At 39.2% G+C, this 23,259-nt stretch overlaps 1 protein-coding gene across 7 annotated transcripts in view; it reads left to right on the forward strand.

Annotated features, from left to right (window-relative positions):
* cfap20dc (CFAP20 domain containing) overlaps nucleotides 1-22,799 on the forward strand; it is a 38,404-nt gene extending 15,605 nt beyond the window's left edge. For 3 of the 7 annotated variants that reach the window (XM_026167465.1, XM_026167466.1, XM_026167467.1), the window contains exons 12-19: nucleotides 5,311-5,631; nucleotides 7,190-7,459; nucleotides 12,506-12,567; nucleotides 16,457-16,551; nucleotides 17,427-18,995; nucleotides 20,825-20,931; nucleotides 21,033-21,144; nucleotides 21,274-22,799. In XM_026167465.1, the coding sequence (XP_026023250.1) occupies nucleotides 5,311-5,631; nucleotides 7,190-7,459; nucleotides 12,506-12,567; nucleotides 16,457-16,551; nucleotides 17,427-17,545 (867 nt within the window). In that variant the 3' untranslated portion in view covers nucleotides 17,546-18,995; nucleotides 20,825-20,931; nucleotides 21,033-21,144; nucleotides 21,274-22,799. Of the gene's footprint in view, nucleotides 1-5,310; nucleotides 5,632-7,189; nucleotides 7,460-12,505; nucleotides 12,568-16,456; nucleotides 16,552-17,426; nucleotides 18,996-20,824; nucleotides 20,932-21,032; nucleotides 21,145-21,273 lie in introns of those variants that run through there. The other 4 variants (XM_026167468.1, XM_026167469.1, XM_026167471.1 and 1 more) reach the window with 4 other exon arrangements.
* Nucleotides 22,800-23,259: the final 460 nt, after the last annotated feature.

Raw genomic sequence — 23,259 nt, forward strand, 5'->3', positions numbered from 1 at the left:
GAAGGCACAGGGCTGCAGCTTGCCTTGTGGACTGGAGCATTGAGAGAGTACTGCCCACAACCCCCGAGTCAGATGCATCTACCTCCACAGTAAACTGCAGCTTGGTGTCAGGATGGACAAGAACAGGTGGTGATGTGAACAGCTTCTTTAGTTAGACAAAGACAGCTTCAGCTTCTGAGGACTAGAGAAAGTATATTTTAGTGGAGGTAAGGCGTGTTAGGGGTGCAACTACCTGGTTGTTGTTGTGAATGAACCTCCAGTAAAAATTTGCAAAACCGAGGAACCGTTGGAGGTGATTACAAGAGGTGGGGGTTGGCCGGTCCGGTCCACCACTGCCTAAATTTTCACTGGGTCGGTCTTCACAGGATCATCTCACACTTTTGTTTAATCAGTTTTCCGTTTGATGTTTATTCAGCTGTAATCTTAGCCAAACCGATTTACTCACGAACAAATAAAACACTGAAAAAAGCCAAACAATAACATTTTTAAGTTATCTAAGTGACTTATATATCATGTTTAACACGAGTAGCCCGTGGGGGGGTTGAAAACGATATGCCGGGAGTTCGCTCTAGTGAGCCTTGAACCTGTGACATATGATTTGGCTAATAGCATGTTTCCTGTATCTTCGATTTTCCACAGATATAAACCAATAAAAGTTAAACAAAATTATAAAATAAAAAATTGGAACATAATGTTTGGGTTTCAAAGGAACTGAAAATAAATGTCTTGCGAACACCTATCTGGTGAAAAAAAACTGGAATCTTTATATTAACACATAACTGTGCTACAGTATTGTTTGGTCTGTGATTTTAGGTAGCTATTAGGTGGTTGCTAGGCAACATGACAGACTGATAATATGAATAATTAGTCATTAAATTATTGTTATTGTTGTGAAAATTAAGATAATATAATCCTTTTTATAAGGCGTTAAAGGTCCATAGATGCTACAGATGGGTCATTTTAGGCTGTAGGTGGGTGGTTGCTAGGCAACATCATGACATCAATATAGGATCAAACAATATATGATATATAGATAAGAACTTTCAGGTGTCTAAGATGTACCTGTGTGCCAAGCTTGTTTGCCCAACTCCTAATTGTGTAGGAGGGGTTTGCAGACAGACACTGGATTTGTGTAGTAAGCTTTTGTTATCTATATTTGTAGATTCTGATACCAGCATTCGTTTTTAAAACACAACTCAGTTGCTATCATGAAATAAATTTACAGCAAGATATTAAACTAAATAAGTCATGTATATGTTTTTCTAAAGTGTTGTTTTGTTTTGGACAGGTATTGCAGATTGTGTGTTTGTGTAAATAATAATTTTGCTCTAAAGACATTTAAAAGAACATTATTTTTCCTTATACTTAGGAAAAAAAATGAAAATTTAGACAGAGATTTCAGTTTTGTACATATATTGATGTAATGGAATAATAAGATTTGCATATAAAACCTGGTTTTGATTTATTTGTGTCAGGTTGTTCATTTCTCAACTTGGAGCAATATCATCTTTCAAGGTGTTGCGTCAGCTTCATACAATTCTTTTGAGCAAGCATTTGCTCTTAAACATAGAGAAATATTAAAAGCAAAATAAAGAAATGAACTTTGATTGTATAAACTACTTTGAAATACATTAAAACCTCGTTTATCTTTTTTTTTTTCCAATATTTTCAGGGAAGTGCAGTTTTTTAAATGCAGTACCTAAGCCAATGGACCGTGAATTAGTTCATTAAAATGCATTCAGGCTCATAAAAGCACCCGTATCAGGATTTCAGTAATACATATTGTTTATTCACCTGAATGTAAAAAATTGATAAAGTGTTGAAAAATGAGGGAAAACAAATAACATATAGAGCCGGTAAGCTACAAACCTCAAGGGGCTTGTGATAACCTTTCACCCCACAACAAAGCTCAGAGATGAAAGAAAACACCAAAAAAAAACAGACAGCATAAGGAAAAAATATTGATCTCCAAGGCCCAAGGAAAGCTTCGAGCTCTTAAATTCATGAGAAACAAAGACTACATTATGAACAAAGAAATGTTTTTGTGATAACAATCTGGTTGTGAGTATGCCACAACTGTGATTCTTTCTATTGTATGAAGAACTGGCAATGGCTGACGTGAAAAGTGAGAGGATAGTAAACAGCATCTTGTTTTAAATACTTAATCTTTCAATTCCATTAGGAGCAGCATTTATTAAAATGAGTGCGATACATCTATTTTTCAGGGTGAGGTATTTAATGCAAGTGATTTGTAATTTTAGTTTTTTTTACTATTGTCATATTTTTTTTTATAACTGTTGCGATGAGTTCTAAGTTTGATCCAGATTTAGAGTAAAAGAACAACTTCATATGAGTAGAACTCCCTTATTCTCTGTCTGCACATACAGTACTGCATGTATGTTCCAAAAGCTAAATACACAGTGCCAGCATCTGGATGATGTAGTTAGCTTTTTACATCTGTGTTGATTACACTTACTTACCTTGGTTCAGGATGGTCAACGGTTTTATTTTTATCCATCCATTTTCTTCCACTTAACTGATTACTTAACTGAAGCCTTTCCCAGCTGTCACAGAGCAAAAGGCAGGGTACACCCTGGAAAGGTCACCAGTCTATCGCAGGGCTAACACATCAGTAATTAACCTAACCTACCCCCAAGCATGTCTTTGAACTGTGAAAGAAAGCCAGAGGGAACCTACAAGTAAGTACAGGGAAAACATGCAAACTTTGCACATAAAGACCCCATCTGGCTGGTCAGTATTAACCTAGGACAGGGGTGGGCAACTCGAGGCCTTGAGGGCTGGTGTCCCTGCAGGTTTTATATGTGTCCTTGAACCAACACAGCTGATTGAAATGGCTAAATTAGCTCCTCAACATGTCCTGAAATTCTCCAGAGGCCTGGTAACGAACTAATCATGTGATTCAGGTGTGTTGACCCAAGGTGAGATCTAAAACCTGCAGGGACACCGGCCCTCGAGGCCTGGAATTGCCCACCCCTGACCTAGGACCTTGTCACACAGTGGAAATTTGTATTTATCTTGTATATTGTTTTTATTCAGATTTTTAGTGTTTATTTATGAGTGTTGTTTTGTTTGCATGGTTTTATTCTGTTTCTATTGCATGGTTTTTAGTGTTTTATGTAGAAAATGGTAGTTTTACGGGTTTTAGAATTGTTTTTAGTAGAGAGCGAACATTTTATTATGTACATTTTAAGGGTGTTTTATTTGTGCTCCCTGGCCTAGTAATAAACTGTTTCTTTTTTTTTTTTTTTTTCTAAATGACATCAGAAACAGCAGTATGCGACATTACGTGATGGCAGAGCTTCAGTTCATCCTTTGTCATTTTTTTTTTTTTTTTTTTTTTTTAATAAATAGGACAGGGGGAATGAATGAGAGAAAGAGGGGGAGAGAAAGAAAGAAAACCAAAGGGGAGAAGAGACGGTGAGAAGGGGGGGGAAGAGAGAGAAAAAAAAAAAAAAGAACTCCTGGGTCACCTGTATGGAAAAAAAAAAAAACAAACAAAAAAAACAAACAGAGGAGGCAGCAAACAACAAAGAGCAACATAATAATAGAGAAAACAAAGCACCATCACAATAAACTAGCTAGTCATAGATATCAATATTTACTAAATAATAAACGATATTGTGCAGCACGCAAGATAGACAGCGCACAGTGTGCTTTGAGGCAGCAGCCAAGAAAGCTTTAGTCCGCGTCTGTGAATACCCATGTGTGCATACCTGTGTGGATCAGCATGCTTGCATTCCAAAGGTTTCTCCATGTAATGATCTGCTAGGGAGTGTGGGGGGGCCACAGCCCCGTCCTCCAGGGTGTGAAGCAGGTATGGAGGAGATCAAAACTCCAGACATCCAGAGGCCCCCAGAACACAAGAGACCATGGAAGAGGGGCAGCCGCGCCACTGTTCCAGTAAGAGCTGAGGAGAGTCCCAGATGAGGGCTCGCCCAGCAGCCGCGGAGCAGAAGTCAGGGGGAGTTGCAGTGACGCGCCCGTGAGCTCCGCCGGCCCCCAGCTGTACCTGAGTGACCGAGCCCCAGGCCGAGAGGCCGGGGGCACCCCACCTCCAAAGGGGCCCGAGCGAGCCCCAGGCCCCGACAAGCGGCCGCCAAGGAGTGAGCCGGTGTGTACCCGGACGCCCACCCCCAGACACAAAGAACCACCAACACACCGACACCTGAGGGAGTCCGCCACCGGCAGGGGAAGTGGTGGTGGGTGGAGATAGGCCTCCAAACCTTGGAGGGCCTGAGGTGTCCCCAGAGAGGTGGCGTCTGATACCCAACCTGACATATAGACACAGACATACAGGCACACACAGACACAAACATCCATTCCCACCCTCATGCTCTCATATGCACTCACTCCACACTCAACCAACGTGGAGACAGACATAAAGAGACGCTGTACACACAATCACACTCCCCAAGCGTACTCTACAAACCGGGTCTAGGTACCCTTGCCCCTGGAGGGGGGAATTGCACCCAGACCCAGGTGGTGTTACCCTTTTCCCTGCGGTGGGGAGAGGCAGACCACCCCGACTCCGCAGCAGCAGGGAGGCCCCACACCCCAGACCGCAGTCGGACGGCCAACTCCTCCTACTAGCCCTCCCGCTCCAGCAGGCCGCAGAGAATGGGGGTGGGAGAAGACTCCAAACCTCCCTCCACCCGCTCATTGTAGTGTTGATGCATAATAATAATGCGTAATAAACTGTTTCTGATCAGACCTGCATTCCTCTCTGTGCCCGTGGTATCTGACTTGCTTGCTCCCCCTTGTATTTTAAAGAATCTTTCTTTTTAGCGTGACATTCTGGCGCGACCGCTTTAGTGTTCGCCACGCGCTACAACCTTCTTATGGTGAGGCAACAGTGCTAACCACTGCAGCACCAAGGTTTTTTTTTTTTCTTCATTTTTGCTGGTATGAATCCAGATTGTAATCTCAATGTGGAAACGAACTGCAAAGGATCAGGTCTCTTTCAAGAATACAGACTTAAATGTGTGATATGCAGATCTCTTTGTGTTGAGTATTCCTTTTAATGCTGAGACGACCAGTGTAGTTCTTGCATATGCAGTATCTTATATAATCTCTTTGGTACAGTAGGATGTGGGTTTGAAACTACAATACCGAGTTGCAGCGCTAAATCTGAAGGTGTGAGAGATTAGCAGATAAGAAGAAAATGCTATTATAAATGTGAGGTTAATTTAAAGCTCAAACACCAAAAGAGAGCACGACAGAAACATTAATCAACTAATGGATAGAATTGAATAATTTTATTTCCCAATGGTGTCCTTGTATTTCTTTCAGGATAACAACTTCACCATGTTCCAACATCAACAAACAAGTGGGTCCAATCTTACATCTCCCAGAACACAACTTGAAGGTCACCCTGGATCTCATAATGTGAACCTAACACCTCTACGTAACACCAGTATGCAGCCTCATTCCAGTGGGAAAGCTGAACCTGGGCTGTTTCCCACACGGTGCTTCTCACCTAATGGACTGGAACAGAAGCGTGGTCCAAGAGTTTCAGAGAAAGTAAACCGGGTTCTTGATGTGAGCAGCAGCATATCAGTTTGTAGAAGACTCCTGCAAGAAGTCAAATTGGATGATTCAAAACAGCACAAGGTAGGGGTTACAATTTTAACAACCATCAGCTCTCACCCGGTATCATGGCTCAGTATTTTTGTGATAGTTACTCATAGCTGAATAGTGCTCAAATTTATTGCTGAAAAAAAAAAGAGATTCAGATCACCTCTTATTGTGTCAACACCCAGGATGGCATGCTCATTAAGATGTCACACTGACCAGTGAAGACACACTTTACAACCCATGAAAAATCGTGTTCATTTGCATTGAAAAGAAAAAGTTAATATTTGTTTTATTCATATTTTTTATATTTACTTTAAGATCTTTAATTTTATTGTTTCAATTCAATTATTTGCTGAAAATGAGTGGGGTAAGGGGATGTCCATAGCTCAAAATTAGAGAATTAAAATTGCAGCATTACAGAGCTTTTGGACTCATTCAAGCACATTTTTTGGTTTCATGCACTGCAAATTTGCAGTCTTATTGTCTGAGCCTGAGTCTGAGTCACTCACAACAAGCCCCGTAGGCAACTGTTTCCACTAAAAAAGCTTTGATGAGTCCACTACACAATATTTGTCTAGGACCAAACATCAAAAACACAAAGTTATCAAGTGGCAAAAAAGAAAAAAAGTTGAGACTGAGCAGGCTAGCTCAAACAACCAGACATGTTTGTCTGAAGTTGTTGGAGTCCACAGCAGAATAGAAATGAGGGCTAATGTTTATATGTTTTACCCCCTTGAAAATTGATTAATGCAGCATGGTTTAATGAAAATTATTTTGATTAAATTCCATCTTTGGTAGATGGGTTAACTCAATTCTTTTAGTATGCAGTCATAAAGGTGCTGAGCTCTAACTGTGATGTGCAAGTGGGGGTTTGGAGTCCTTGTGGCAAATGTGCAGCTTATTAAAAACTTTGATGTTCGTACACCCAGCTGTCTCTCTTTACTCATAGTAATGTGTGATCACTGCTGATTTGGACAGCTAAAAAGAGCTGGGGAAAAGGTTTGCCGGATCAGTCTATGGTCTGTTACAAATTGAGGTAGGCCCCAGCACCAGTTGAAACGATCCAGGATCAGAGGATAGTCAACTGAAGCGATCACAAGGCCTGAAGGGAGATCTGTCACTTGATGGTTGCTTTCTGCATTTACACAACTTGCTGCTGAGTGATATCCCAGTTTCCTTCATCAGTGTAGCTCCTGACTGCTGATTTGTGCCAACTACAGCAGGCAACATGCAGTGAAGGCTTTGACTGAAAGATTGTCTGATGAATATGACAAGGAGTTTGTTTCCCTCCCTGCAGCCTTGGTTTATTGACTGCTATTGATTCGTCACCAGGGTATCACAAGACTTCCTTACACTTTGTCAGAAAAATCCTGTTACCATAGTCTGCTAAATCAATAGATCCACAGTTAAAAGACATTTCCTCAGTGGGTCAAAACAATGGCGTATGTCCAGAATTGCCTTGAGCTCTATCTGGGACTAAAGCTTATTGTTAAGACTTTCAGTACTTTATTTGTCTGCACAAAACATTATATCAGTGTGTATATCTGACTGTGACTAAGTGCAAGGTATTGTATTGTGGATTGCTCCCAAAAAGGTAATCTCCGTTTTATTGGTGATAAATTTGAAGGAGGAAGAAGAAGATGAGACACTAAAGCCTGTTGATTCCAGTCATTGCGACTCGGACCTGCTCGGCAGTCCGCAGACACAAGATGATGAGGAGCTTCGAATGCTGGCTAGCCTAAAAAGAGAGCAAGAGGAAGATGAATGTAAAGCCTCGGGCCTCAGTGCATCTCAGATCCACCGGTGTAATGTCAGCATCAGCATGAGCAGTGACGATACTTCTACATGGACCCACATCTCTCTGGTCTGTATTGTTCAGCTTTGCTACTCTTCATATTTTATTGACTCTTCACTAACAAGCAGCACATGTGCAGCTCATCTACCACTTACAATCACTAGCACGTTGTTCCTCTTTTTGTCCTCCTGTCTCGAATATTTTGTTTGACCCGGGTTGATCCTCATTCTTGCTCATTTCCATTTCAAACCCCAACTTACACCACCATGAAGTGCTAATGCACCTCTTCCACCAGTATGTTTTTGCATTATAAAAGGTTATTGAGATAGAAATACATTAATTGGCCTCTTCCAGTTTTTAAATATACACTGGCGCAATATCCACAGGTCCCTCAGTGACTAAAAATTATTTAGGTCATTTGAAAATTTCCCCAGAGATCTTTTTAGAATTTAAAGATGGTGCAGTTTTCTCTCGGCTATTGAAGGTCATTTAGATCTATGGTCCATTAACAAAAGTATGTTTCACTTATGGAGAGATAACACTATCATGCCTGGCTCTGCTGAGTCCACTGTAGGATCCCCAGTGAATAAAATCATTACAAATTCTTGAGTTATACGCCTGTTACCATTTCTGTATATTCAGGTATCCATTAATGTCCTAAGATTTAAGGACACAATGAATAGTGCTATTACCTCAGGGATTACCACCTCATTGTTTCTATTGAGGACACAATTATGTGGCCACCAATAAAGACATGTATCTTTAGACCCCACTTTAGGATTTACATTTTACTCTATCATGCCCTGAAGTTATGTTTTTTTTTTCTTTCTATCTTTCTTTTTTTTCAATTAGCTGTTGTGTTTATAATTGTAATGTATGGCAACAGCACCACCAACAGTATTGTAAGAAAACACTTTGCTGATAACGTGAAAGTGAGGAAGATAAAGAAAGATACCACACATTAAACAGACCACAAATGAAGAGAAATAGAGATATAACATTTTAGTGAATCTAACACCTAAAACTTCCATCAAAAGGATAGATTTCTCTAAAAAAAAAGACACTAAGTGATTTCAAGACCTAAATAGTCATTGTCTGGGGCTGGGACTCCTCCATTGGCAATGATAATCCATCTCTGGACCCTGGATGTTGTGATTCAAGTGGTTTCTGCTGCTGTGATTTATGGCAGTGCAGACTAAACTTAACCTCCAGACAAACATGTGCTAAGCTTCCATTACAATGTTGAAAACAAAACACTACAAAAAATATATATTATATAAAAAAGTGTTATTATTTAATTCTTCAATAAAGAGTCTTACATGTAAAGAAATAAAGAAAAGGGTGCAAGAATAATGGCAGATAAATAATTGTAGTTTCATATTTTTTTGGTAGCTCATTCCTATTTGTAGGCAGCACAGTATTTAAATCCAAGTACAGCTGTTAGAATGTCCTATGACCTGATATTCTAAGTACTGTATTTAAATTTAAGCTCTGAACAAGGCAATCTTTGTAGAAGAGCCTTGTAAATAAACGGCATACAGTCTTGCTCTCTCCCTGTTTGTTAAGGATGAGTATCCCACAAAGAATGACCTGTGATAGATCACAACACACTGTGGTTAAGCAAACATGCATATGAGCCACTGTAAAATAATCTCATAAAAAATAGTTTTTTCTGTATAAAAAAAGTAAAATAAATTTCTCTTTCATTTTCTAAGTTGTCTGGGATCCAGTAAGCATCCTACGTATTTAGAAACACTAACAGATTCAGTTTTATGACCATGGGGGGAGTACGCTGGTTACTTTGTGGTGACCTCGTGAATAGCATGCACTTAGTTTTATCACTTTAAACTAAGCTTACTTTTGATGAGAGATTTTGGAAATGCATCAAAAGAGGCTGTAGATTTGCAAAGGTTACATCAAGGGAAGAGCCAGTGGCATATAAAATTGTATAATCTCCATAAAAAAATGTACATTATAGATTAAATGTGACGAATTAGATTTCTGACACAGTGGCATGTTGTCCTAGATGTGAAACATATTCTTTGTGGACACATGGCTACAGCAGTGTCATTTTAGAATAAAAATGATACATTTGCAAATCTGATAATTGCTGTACAAGTGGGAGACTGAGACAAAAAAAAATGTAAGCAGTGTTTTTAGTAATTTAACCTGAAGAGTGATTTTTTTTTTTTTATTTGATAAAGAAAATTGACTAATTTGAAATTCTGGCATCAAAATTGTCTTCAACATAAAGTTACCCTGTCAAACACATCTCACGATGGAATTAAAGATTTAAAAAACATTTAGCCATATCACTTTAATTAATGGGAAGTTGGTAATTAAAAAGTTAAAGTGATTTAATGATTATGTGACTGTGAAATCTACAATAAATCGAAGTGCCAAATGTTTTCTTTTTAATGATTTTACTAAATCAAACGATCAATCTGCAGTTATATGTTGGATTATTATCCAGACCCCGCCACAGTCCTGCAGCCACCCCTCACTCAGCGTCTCAGAGTGCCACTCACTCACAAGTTCTCCTGCTGCACTGAGGGAGACTCAGCGGTGCATCACGCTGTCAAAGTGTGTGCTTTGTTAAGCAGGAGAGGAAGCCGCTGGGATTAATTTGTAAATTTGACTGCTCTGCTTTGGCAAACAGATAATAATGCTTTGTTAATGACACATAAACACTGTTGATCTCTCTCATCTCTGACCAGCTACTTCCACCTCGTAGTTGATGGGTTTGGTTTCTTAGCATTGTTACATACAAAAATCCTGACTATCTGAATGTTGGAACAACACTGGTAAAAACCTTCATCGTGAGAAAAACTGCTTGTTTTTCTCATGATGTGTCTTCTACCAAATAAAAAATACATTATGGACACAAGTCTAGGCCTAAATATTTGATTTTCTTAGGACGGGGTCTTTAAATTTAATGGAGTTTATTATTATTATATGTGTTATTACAAAAATTATATTGGAATGAAGAGTGAGAGGTCTGAGATTTAGTTTTCTAATACAACCCAGTCTGTAATTTTTCATGGGCAGATGTAAAGTGGAAATAAATAATAGAAAATAGCCACTTGAGGGGAATTCAGCCACCATTCATTTGTCTCAAAGAAAATACCTGGTTAAAAAAAGCAGAAAGCTATGGAAATAAATTATCTATCATTTGTTGACTCGACCTCTCTGCCAAATAGGTTTGTGCAGCATAAGTTTCCAAACAAACACTTTACATGCACTGCTCTGTTTTAATATTTTCCTAATAGATAGTTGCAGAAACAGAAATCAGAACCTAAGACTATGTCGATCAGATACATGTGAAGCTCTTTAGATTTCTGATTGTTTGATCCGGCATACAGGGGAATAAAGGATGTATAATGGTTGATATATAAAGGGAAGAGTCAATAAAGTCCAAGGTGTTTCCACCAGGGAGACAATACAAACATTATAGATGTCAGCTCCAAGAGCAAATGAGAAGTGTGTGGGCTTCGCAGACACACAGCAGATAGTGTGCCAGGCAAGTCATCACATTGACTCCCAAGCTACTGACAGCCAGCGCTGCTATATTGAACATCCTCACCACATTTTGCTGTTTGGTCACGAGGTGATGTTTGTTCAAAATAAGTGATGCACTTCTGTTGGCAGCAGATGTACTTAGTGCTCTCTTTGAAACTGGAGTTCATGCAGGTGCGATCGACCATGTGAGGTACTGGGTTTAATGTTACAGTTGGAATATAGAAATGGTTGCTATTTCCTAGATCCCCAGAGTTTCTCCATCCCTTGACAGGCAAGTAACTCATCATCATCATCATCATCCTCGGTCCATATTACCAGCAGAATTCCACAGGCTGGCTGCAATTTTAGGTCCTGTCTTATTCTAAGAAGGTGATTAGATAAAGAAGGTACGGAAGCATACAGATAGCTAAAATAAACTCAAGAACTGTAAGGACTGCAGCTTCAACATGAGTGCTTCTTCATCAAAGTCATGTAATGTAATAGCCTTTAACAGCCACTACGCTTAAAAATCCTCCTGAGGCTATAATATGGTCTTTAACTTTGACAAGATGGAGAGGGTAATGTGCTTGTGTTTCATGCAGCTGAAAATGAGTATATATTAAAAAGGAAATCATTGCTGTCTTCTACCTGTAATTCTACCTATGCTTTAGGTCCTTCATACTTACAGAGTATAGGGACATCTAAAGTTTTGAACACATTATTAGATTCCACGGATTACTTGATCACGGTTTGTTCACCCTTTATTGCTCACCCATCCCTCCTGTTCCTTGCTGCTCAGATTTGTCATACTTGATTTTTATGCCAAGGCACAAAACATAGAATTAGGTTTTTGCAGTACAAAGATTTTCATCAACTGTTAATTTGTAAAGAAGAAAAAGAAGAAGAAGAGTAAAGGCTAATTTGTGGTTGGACTAAAGCTTTTGTTAACAAAGAAAAATGTTCACTTAGCTTAATTTTCTCAGGTGATGTTCTTTATGTGTAATTTCAGGGAGCCTTGAACGGGCAACTTTGTGGATGTCCTGAACAGCTGTGTCTCCACAAAATGTTGCTCCTCATGCTTTATTTATATCTGAGTGACACCTCACAGCACGACATGGCACAGTTTAATTCTCTGGCAAGACTGCATTAAATGCATTAATTCATGAATCTGCACAGGAAAAATTATAAATTTATCTCTTGATCCTGAAGGACTCAACCTGTATTGCAAAAGTAGTGAAATATCAAAGCACATTGCAGCAGTTGCCTTTGACTCAACGACACGATGTGCACAACAGTAGCAAAAGGCCCAGTGACACTTATCAGTTACAGGTAAGTGTTGTGGCACAATTTTCATAGAGAGACAGGGCGACTGGGCTTAAAAAGGAGTCAAATGGCGGCGACCTTCATTACTGCCTTACTGAATGAAACAGGTCACTCTGAACCAAAAAATATTTTCGATTTTGATGTGCTGCACAAGTAAATCTTTTTCCTTTTTGCGCCTTAATCGAGTACTTGGTGGTCTTTTCAACTGAACCTAATGAGAATTCTTGGGAAAAATGATTTGCATTGGAGCATCTGGTGACATTTTAACACAGCTTTCCTCTACTTCTGCTCTAGCCAACTAATCAGGGACACCACTATCAGACGGAAATGAACCCCTTCCTGCAATCAAACCCCAGGTAAGAAGTGTGTGTTATTACACACACTATTTTTTTTTTTACACATTATTTTTTAGCATTCCAGTGTATTATACATGGAAGTCTGACTATTAACCCTCTCAGGCTCAAATTAAACTTTTTGTTGCTAATGCACAACCAAGTTCTGCAGTGGTACTTCTGAGTAAAAAAAACTCATAAAATATGTATGTGGGGTAATCAGGTTGTTAGTTTTTAACTGTTGCAAATCGGCAACGCCTGCCTTGAGAGGGTTAAGAGACCCTTTATTTAAAATGAATGGACACATATTTTAAATTGTTGATAACTTCGGCAAGTAGAATATAATTTTTAAAGTCCTGCTGGTGTGTACCTTCAAGCCTCTATTTATAATTGGCTCCATCATCTAGATTGGATGGTTATGAGTCAGTGCAATATTTGTTGCTAAATGTCAGCTGTCAGGTAGATTTTCTGAATGGGGCTAACCTTACTCACATGAGTGCAAATAACCTGGAGGTGTGGTAGGTACAGTTCTTTTATTCTCGTAACACAAAATTGATAAGGGTAATAGTAATAGAGAAGCTAATAGAGGAGAATAGTACTGTTCCATCCCCACCCTCCAAATAGAGGCTTCAAGGTATTATTTCATATACAAGATATACATCTGTGGGGCTTTCAGAGTTTGATCGTGTTCATTTCCTTCTGATAGTGGTGCCTCTGATTAGCTGCCCAGAGCAAAGGTAAAAGAAAGCAGTCCGAAGATGTGTCATTGTGCTTGTCAGACTTGTCAGAAGTTGTTAAAGCATTTGTTTGTTTGCTATACAGTAGACATCAGCTTTCAGATTCACCTGAATTCAAAATGCACGTGTTAGATTTTCTGCACAGCAGGGGCTTCGGTTCAGTAATTCATAATGCAAAACAGCCATAAGACACGTTCCACCTTGCTTTGCCTACCTACAGCTTAAAACCAAATAAAATTCTCTTCAAAAAGAAAGAATATTGATGGATGGCTTTGTATTGCTGAGGGCGAAAGAAAAAAAAGTGTTATATCCAGTATCAACTTAAGGCTTATAAAGTGTGAAACAGAATAACAGAAAAGATATTTTAGAAGTTGGAGAAACGCATCCCTCCCCCCAAAAAAGTAAATAACCACCAGAGGTTTATCAAGTAAAGGTAAAGAAATTTTGCAAGCTTTCAAAGACTTCTGAAAACATCCTTTGACATGTGTTGAGAATTACAGATTGTCATTATGTAGCAGTGAAAGGAGAATGACTAGATCCCCCCCCCCCCCCCCCGGCCCCTCTCGTACTCGTAAGTTAAATAGGATTTGTCATTGTCAAGGCAAGATGAAGTAAAATGTTTTCTATAACCATCATTTTTGTGTGTGTAAGTGTGTGTGTGTGTGTGTGTGTGTTTTCTTCTAATGTTCCTTGAAGGGGAAAATAGCTCAGAATTAAGGCTTGAGTCAAACACCTCTTGGAACAGATTCAGTGTGTTGATTTAGAGCACAAGGTGAAAGAGTCTCAGAAATACAGCTCAAATACTTTCAATTTAACAGATTAACACTAGGAGGATATTACTGCCCACTTCACAACACTGAATACCATTATTTCAAACTCGCTTTCAGGTGTTTTTATGCATCTAAAAAACACAAAAAAACAAACTGCGGCAGGGTACGAATAGATCCAGTTCACCTTGGAAGGTTCTGGAGAAATCCTGTAGCCCCACAGCTGGCAGTTATAGAGCCGCGTCCCTGCACACCTCCATCTCTTTGTGAATATAGACAACCATGTGGTCTGTTACACAACCATGTTGTAGGTTACAAAAGAAGACAAAAGAATTGCATCACGGTTTCACTACTGAAATTACGCAACCCCCATCTCTCAAACACATTTGATTTGTTGATGAAAACCAAGGTAGCATGGTGTGGACATGTGTAGACTTCCTTGAGCTGAAATCTTTGTATTTGCATTACTGTATCATGCAGATTTAAAGATTTCAAATTTATCCATCCAGCCGACTGGCAAATATCTAGTTAAGCGATGCTGTTTGATTGAATAACCACTGAAATTAATATTACTGTTCACAAACACTGACGGAGCTCTGCAGCTTCCACAGCTGTAGTCCTGAAATGAGACTTCGAAGTAAGCCTCGATTTACATACTGAATAGCAGCTGCACAGGATTTGTCGTTGTTTTCTTTCATTTCTTTTAGGCATTGCATTCTGAGACACCCTTACAGAGAATTCTATCATGGTGTTTTTTGAGCATCCTGGCACCACTGCAAGGCTTTCTTGCTGTTGAGAGCAACAGCTTCCCTGACAGCTAAAATGCCCCGATTGCTGTGCTTAATGTTGCCAGGGCTTTTCTGGCATTTTAACATGCTTCTTTGCACGTAATAATTGTGTCTGCCTTTGGCTAGAATGCTAAAGTTGAAACAGCAAATAAGGCTGTCAGTGAGACTTTGACTAGAAATACAGTTGTACATTACATACTATTGTGAACTTTTGTTACCACCGTGTGAGACAAACAGAGTTTCTTGATACTGTTTCTTTTCGAGATATTTAGAAAGCTCATTTTCAGTACACTCAACCACTGTGCAAAAGCAGTGTGCTTTCTCTAATTGAATAAAACCAATTTATTCCCTTTATCTCTGGTCTATATTTGGATTATAATGACTTGAAAATCTAAGAGTTTAATCACTCTTGCCAAGTCCCACTTAACAATTTGAAGTTCAATTTACAGTTCAGTAGCAGAGGCTTTTGTCCTTGAAAATTGCTTCCATTAACTTTTGTACAATGTTCCTGCCTATCACGCAGTCAAATGGGTGTTGAAAAGAAGAGGCGGATGCTTTTGTTAGAAAGAAAAATCAGAGCCTCAACAGAGATAATGCACTTTATCACTTAAAGACATAAAGAATATGAAATGAATGTACGCTTAAATGTATGGGAAGATCAGATAAAAAAGGAAACCTTCTTTCTGTAGGTTTAATGTATCATATAATTTACTCTTGATCATAGGAGGGTTTTTTTATTAGCTATTATCAGAAGACCACATCACTAAAGAGGACTGCTCATAAGTAATTTCTGTATTTTAATATTTCCCAGTAAAGATTTCCCATTAAAAACATGGACACAAGAGTAGAGCCAGTGAAAATAAAAAGTAGTAGTATTAAGTACACCATGGTGTAAAGGATCACACTGTAGAGATAGCATGAATGGTTTTCTAGTTTAGGTAAAATACTTTGTTTTGAGAAAGAGTGACATTATCAATCGCTGCACTTGATGATGGTGAGGCGGGCTTAGCAGAGAATATTGTGCATAAGACGATTATACTGTAATTCCTCATTAAATATGCTATGATGTGTTCTCATGAGAGGTTTTGTCCAAAGGCAGAAGATGTTAATGCATAATTGCACAACTGATGTATAGCCAAAAATGATTATGGATGCTGTTTAACAAATGAATGTTGCATTGCCTCCAAGTAAAAGAATTCATCTTGTGATATTTTCTCCTCTGGCTGTAATCTGTTACGCCATACTAAAACAGAGCAGTGTTTTCATTTAGTGGAAAATGACTGATGTATAGTTGTAGCCTGAGTACATCGCAGACAGGGAGGATAAACTCATTTAGAGAGAAATGAAGTCATGCTCTCTCTGAAGCAGGCAAGGTTAAGACCCCTACTCCGTGCCCAAATGTGGACACTTGGAAGTCACAGCTTGAGTCAAAATCTAATAAGTGATCCTTCAAGTAAAACTGTGGAGCTGCAGGAGAAGTGGCTCAAGGACAGTGGGAGCTTAGATGGGCTTCTCAGAACCCACGATGATGGGACTTCATTGTTAAAATGTCATAGAGTAGGTTGGTAAGTGTAATGGTATGTGTTGTCATGTCTGTCTGCTTTTATGGTCTTTTCCCTAGGGAATGGATGGATGTGCTCAGCCCTCCTATTATGCCTCCCAGCCAGCAGAGAAGGTCAGGCAACACATGGAACAATGGGGGAAGTCTAGTCAGAGGTACAGAAACCTTCATATTAGTCCCTTTGCCTGCAGACTGCCTTTTTGTATGTGAAAGTCAGGAAGACAGAAAACAATCCAGTGCTGTAGCATTAACACTAATGGCATAAATGGATACAGCTAATGGAAACATTCACTGATGTCAGAGCTTGCAGAAATGTTAGGGTACAGAAATCCACCAAAGACTACACACAACATGGTGGGAAAGCAGGTGAAACTGTATCTAATTAAGAATAAAAAAAAAAAGAGTGAAGGTCTGTGTCCTCCACATTATGCCAAAGGTCACAAGAGACAGGCTCATTACAGGTCTGTACCCCCTAGACACATGGACAAGGTTAATTGATGAAACCTTTCCAGTTTACAACATCATTTTTAAAGCTCTTACACAATGTGTCTTATAATTAGTTTTCATTATTGTTGCCCGAGTTCTGATAAGATAAAATGTTCGTCCCGGAGCATTCCATAACCTTTTTAGTGTTTAACTGCCCGTCAATTTAACAGCTAAATTCTCATGCTTTAAAGTCGTGGGGATTACAGGGAATCTCTTTACAGCTTCATAATGTGGTACTGGGCCTGGGTGTCTTGGGTCTTGATTGATGAAGAAAAAAATGGCGGCGGCAGAAAACTTAAATCCACCTGAGTCTGAAGGTCACCCCACCATCCAGACTTCTCATTTTATTCCAGTAACAGCTGACAGAGTAGGCTCTTATTCATATCTGCTATGGCTATTCCGGTGTGCATTAAAAACATGATGTCTTACACTTATACATTTTATTTGTGCAAATTCCATTATGGATCGCTGTTGTACTGTTAGTTATGTACTTTTTGAACAGCTATACCCAGTGCCGCTTAATGGTTCTCTGGCTTTATTGCAGGAGGAGATGAGTCAGTGAAGGAAGAGGAGAACGAGGATGAGTATTTGAATCTGCTCTATGATCCTTGCCTGAACTGCTATTTTGATCCAAAGACAGGAAAGTACTATGAACTGGCATAACTTGAAGTCAATTAGAGCCAAAAATAATAAATCAAATTGAAAGTGGATGAATGGCTTCAGGATTTATCAGCTGAGCTTATTGATCGGTATTGAATTCCCAATTCAGAAAAAAATCACTTTCTGTCTATCCGTTCGTTTGTGGAAGCTAACAGGAGCTTTGTGTCACCATATGTAGTGTCATGTAAGCCAGTAAGAGCCTGGGAATGTAATACAGATACTTGCTTTTTGAAAGTTCTTGCTTATTCATTCGCACATGTGATGCTAAAAAGAGTCTGTTCATGAAGCTTGGCTGGCAAACTCTTATCGGGCTTCCTGAAAGAACGTACTGAATCTGTGATATTTCAGTTTTACATGTTACAATACAGATAATTTATGGTGTCACAAAATCATAAAACCATGCTGTGCGTATGTGTAATGTGAATTAAATTAAATTTGAAATAGCAGTGGTTTGAATTTCTTGTGTTTATCTGGATTTAAAATGAGTAATTTGACAGAATTGGGACAAGGATAAAGGAAGATGATTTTTTTTTAATATACTCAATGCATGTAAAAATCTTCAAAATTAGGATCTCATGGCCTGCAACTGTAACTGGGAGTACAACAGGCGGGTTGCTCATGAGGCTGGCAAGTCTTTTCGTCAGTCTCGCCAAATCACTCATCACACCTGATGAGCGCCTGATACCAGCTTGAATCATTATTTTCAGCCTGATATAAACTGTTGCCTAACCATGAAGAAAAAAATGGCAGAAAAGAAAATCACATCCTGGGAAATGCTTTATTATTTGTAGAAATTCAGGAAACAATAGCAGAGTGACAAATGTTCAATTTCACAATGTATTGTTTCCAATTAACAGTTACAAGCTGCCAAAACAAGACCTTGGACAGAGAAAAATCAACATTTCTGAATTTTAATGCGCTTATGACTCACAAAACTGGTCCCAGGAACTGTGTGACAGCCTCGAAAAGGCACTGAATGTTACATAAGGAACTGTCTCGCATTTCAAGCATGATCTCAGTGCTTTATATAGTACAGGACCCAATAAAAAACATGCCAAAGGATCATTAGTTAAAACTGACTTCCTCTCTAAAGTAATCAGACACATACGTCACCATTTGTAAGTACTATCACACTTTAAGAGCGGATCGTTTGCAGCAAAAACGACAGGTCTGAAAATAAGTTTTAAATAGGCCATCGGAAGGTCACGTGACACATAACTTTATGTCACATGGTGTGCTTTAACAGGGGCGGGGAAACAGGTGAAAAAAGCAGAAGCAGGAAGTAAACAGCTGTAGATCTTACGACTATACTCGGACCAAAAAAAACAACAACGTTTAAATGCTTTTAAATCGCTTCAGTTTGGATCCTTGCAGGCTATAATGTTCACAGTTCGAGGCTGCATAATGAAAATAAGTTAGCCGGGCTTTAAAGGTAACAAGGATGTCTGAACAGGTATGTAAGGCCGCATGAGTAATGAGATCCGATAAACTCGAGGTAAAAGTTAAATTAGTTTACAAACACGGTCCCTAATTTATGGCGATGTAACCATTTATACCCATAGTGCAGTGGACTTACTTTAATTTAGATGGAGATTAAGTTTTCGTATCTCTGGTCTCAGCTTGTTGACTTGTAGTGAAATAGCCTGAAGCACTTCTTGGAAGTCTAAAAGCACAAGCTGATATATGACTGAGACTGATGCATTTTGGAGGAACAGTACTCCATTTCCTAAAGCATATTTATACCCCTCTGAATTCACTCAGTGTTACTGTGCACCTCGTCATCTTTGTGTTGCAGACGTTGCTGTTTTTCAAATTTATCTGGAACCACAGATGGGTTAGGGTTCCTGTTCCAGTGTGTGTGTATTACTGCATATCTACACATGCGTTTTATTATGTAGACATTGCCAGTACTGACTTGAACCCCATTTTTGCCTTCACCGCTGCTTTAATTCTTTGTTGCATAGATTCAACAAAGAGCTGGAACCGTTCCTCAGAGATTGTAGTTCTTATTGAAAAGATATAATCACAGAGTTGCTGCACATCTATGATTCATCCTATTCTACCACATCCCAAAGATGCTTGTTGGATTGTGATCTGGTCACTGTCATGAATTTGAGATAATTTGAGCTTTGTGACATGTTGCATTATCCTGCTGGAAGCAGCCATAAGAACATTGGTACACTTTAGTCATAAAGGAAGGGGCATGGTCAGCAACAACTGTGCCGAGAAAGTATCCCCCACATCATTACAACAGCACCGCCACCAGCCTGAACCGTTGATGCAAGGCGGGATGGAGCCGTGCTTTCATGTTTACATCAAATACTGATCTGAATGTTGCTGCAGAAATCAAGACTCATCAGAGCAGGCATTATTTTTCAGATCTCCTATTGTTCATTTTTGGGTAACCTGTGAAAATTGTAGCTTCGGTTTCCTGTTCTTAGCTGACAGGAGTGGTACCTGGCTCTTCTGCATAACGTAACAAGTGGTTATTTGAGTTACTGCTGCCTTTCTAATAGCTCGAAGCAGTCTGGCCATTCTCTTCTGACCTCTGGCATCAACAAGACATTTTCTCCCAGAGAACTGCCACTCACTGGATATGTTCTCTTTTTCAGACCATTTTCTGTAAACTCTAGAGATGGTGTAGGAAAATCCCAGTAGGTGAAGTTTGTGAAATACTCAGACCGGCCCATCTGGCACCAACAACCACGCCACATTCAAAGTCGCTTAAATCATCTTCTCTGTTCTAATGCTTAGTTTGTACTTCAATACCTTTATCATGTCTCCATGTGTAAATGCTGCCAGTAGTAAACAAAAGAGAAAAAATGAGCTTCATAACCATCAAACCCCACCCATCTCTGTTTGGTTGATTGTGATTGTGATTTTGTTTGGCACCACCAAACAAAATTGTTCGTGTTCAATGTCACATTTTGGTCACGCTCCATCTGAATTATTGCTACAGAGATTAATTTTGTCGTACTTTGTTCCAAATCATGTAATGGACAGGCCCGACTTAAAGATATTATAGTGATCTGCAGTACGATGTGACGAAATGTCATCCGGATTGCATCAGTTTCTCCTCTTGGCCAGAGACTTGCAGCCCTGCTGCTGAGCTTTTGGGATGTACCCCACCACTATGATTTATAATGCACCGCTGTTCAGCTGTCATATCTCCTGCTGTATTTCCTTTTTATCTTTGCCACACTTCATGAACTGAGCTGTTAGGTTTATGGGCTCTTTAACTACCCCACTGTTAGATCTTATTGGATTCATTTGTCTTTTTAGGCCGGGTTAAGGCTTCACCCCGGGATTATTGCATCAGTGATCTTGGTGTCTGCGGTGGCGGTAGCTGCTGCCGTATTGATCATCCGAAAATACTGCTTCCCAGTCAAGTAATGAAAATTTATTAATGAGCCTTAATGTGTTTATTTTAAACACTTAGATTGCAGTAAAAACAACTCACCCTGGTTTTGCCACATAACTTTCTTATCAGTGAGGCAACTTACAGATACTCAGTGCTGAGACAGATGGAGGAGGGGCATTCAGCAGCGGCAGAGGAGGATGGCGACAGGAGGTCGCGCACAGTGGGAGAGGATTCAGACGAGGTCAGTGCATCGTGGCTTCTCTGATTGTAGCTTTCGCTGTCATCTCTCTTCCAGTACAAGCCAGCACCACTGTATCCTTCCTAATCACATCACAAGTCAATTTCAACTTCCTTTTCTCTCCCCTTACAGGATCTTTTGGAATAAATCTCCAACTGGGAAGCTGCTGGACTGACTGCAATGGAGTTTATTCTATAAACTGTGTGGTGTACGAATGAAATGGAGGATTGTTTTCGTAGCGGGGATAAAAAGCGAGCCAAGAATGTGAAAACCAAAAATATACAATTACAGATAAAATAAGTGAGGAAATAGTATTCCATATTTGCAGTTATATCTTAAACTGTAATTCTGAGATTAAATGTGATTTCTATTTGTGCAGCTTCATACTCTTAGATGTGAAATAATGACCTTCATTTGAATCATCACTGACATTTTCTTTTCTTTTTTTTCCTTTTTTACACATAACACATGACATTTGATGTCTTTGGCTACTACCCAACCCTCTGATGGGTGGAGGTTGTTCCCGCAGGCACAGCTCAGGGCTTAAAAAAGGTGTTCTTTTTTTCCAGCATAAAACTCATTTAATCCTTATTTCTCACAATCAATATTCTGCTAAAATATGCTACAATAAAACAACCAACAAAACATTCAGTGTTAGCTGTGGTAGATAAGAGTCGTAATGAATTGTCAACAAAATTGAATGTGTTATTTGGCGATACGGTCAGTGTATTAAAGCAGCAATTCATGCAGCCTTTTTAAATTATTCTTTTATTTTGGAAAGCCTGATAACTACTGAGCTATCTGCACATCTTTCAGCTGCATTTATTTTGTTGTTGTTTTTTGGACGAATGGAGCTCTGAGACCTATGCGTTTGATAAGACTTGTGGGTATGTGATTTGGATGCTAATGCTGCTGATCATATGGAGAGTCAACACTCCACTATTTACTCCATTATTTCCACTATTTAACTTTAAATTTAAATTTATACCTGAAATATAAAATCTAAAGCGGAACATTATTTCCTGTATTATTTACTGGCAGTGCAATAAATGTCAGTGGGACATTGAAAGGGCAGACGCACTCACATTCGCTCAATGTTTGTCTGTCTGCCACAGAACATGTAAATGTGCAATGCTATGAATTAAGCGGTTGTTACAAAGTCGCACATGGAGATGTGATGTTTCGCACACCCCAAATGATGTGCAAAGGTAGTCAAAATAGGACTTCAGCTGTCTGCCAGTTGGGCAGTTTCCCTTTGAAAGGATTTGCTGTTTCATCGTTCCACTTAAAGGCAATTTGCAGTTTAGTCCACTGGGTCTTTAATGTAGCGCTGGGCTGAATGATGTACCCTGATCTCTCTGACAGCCATACTTGTCACAGATAGAAAAAAAGCTACTTACCTGGTTGGGAGCTGCAAGTGAACATTCTGACGTGAACGTCAGTGTCACAGCTCAAACTAACGACTGGTTCATTTTAGGTTATTCGTGTGATCAACAAATCAGACACCGAGACCCGATTCTTGTGTTTTCCAATCATCTTTTGCTGTGTAGTTACTGATGTTGATGTGGATCAGTATTTATAAAACCTACTGTATCTTTTTATTTATTTTGTGGACATCTGGGATCTAAATCTGCTGGTTATTAAACATATTAATCATGTGGACTGGTTAAGTGTGCTCTGTATGTACTTATTTTCCCCCCAGTTTGTTACCTTGATGATTTGTGTCCTTATATAAAGGGAATGTTTTATTAAATGTAGCTCTGGAATAAAAAATCCAGGAGCTATGGAGTCAAATGTTGAAAAATATTGCCGGCGTTCATTTGATTGCTGTCTGCAGAATGTCGATAATCATACAAAAGGAAAGCGATCCCCTCACTGTGTGCTTTGTGTTACCGCTGATCAGTAAACGGCAGTACACAAATACCACCTGCTGGTCACCTTTAGTAATACACCATCGTCACCTGAAATTGGTGTGAACATAATGTGAAATCCTTGATACTAAATAGTTTTGTGCTTTGTTTGTAATTCTTCAGCCTTTCAAGGTTTTAAACAATCTTAAAAGTTCTGATAGGAATTCAGTTGGTGAGTTCAAACAAAGCAGAAACACAACAGCACTCT

Source organism: Astatotilapia calliptera, chromosome 5 (genome assembly GCF_900246225.1).
Source record: "Astatotilapia calliptera chromosome 5, fAstCal1.2, whole genome shotgun sequence".
Lineage (NCBI taxonomy): Eukaryota > Metazoa > Chordata > Actinopteri > Cichliformes > Cichlidae > Astatotilapia > Astatotilapia calliptera.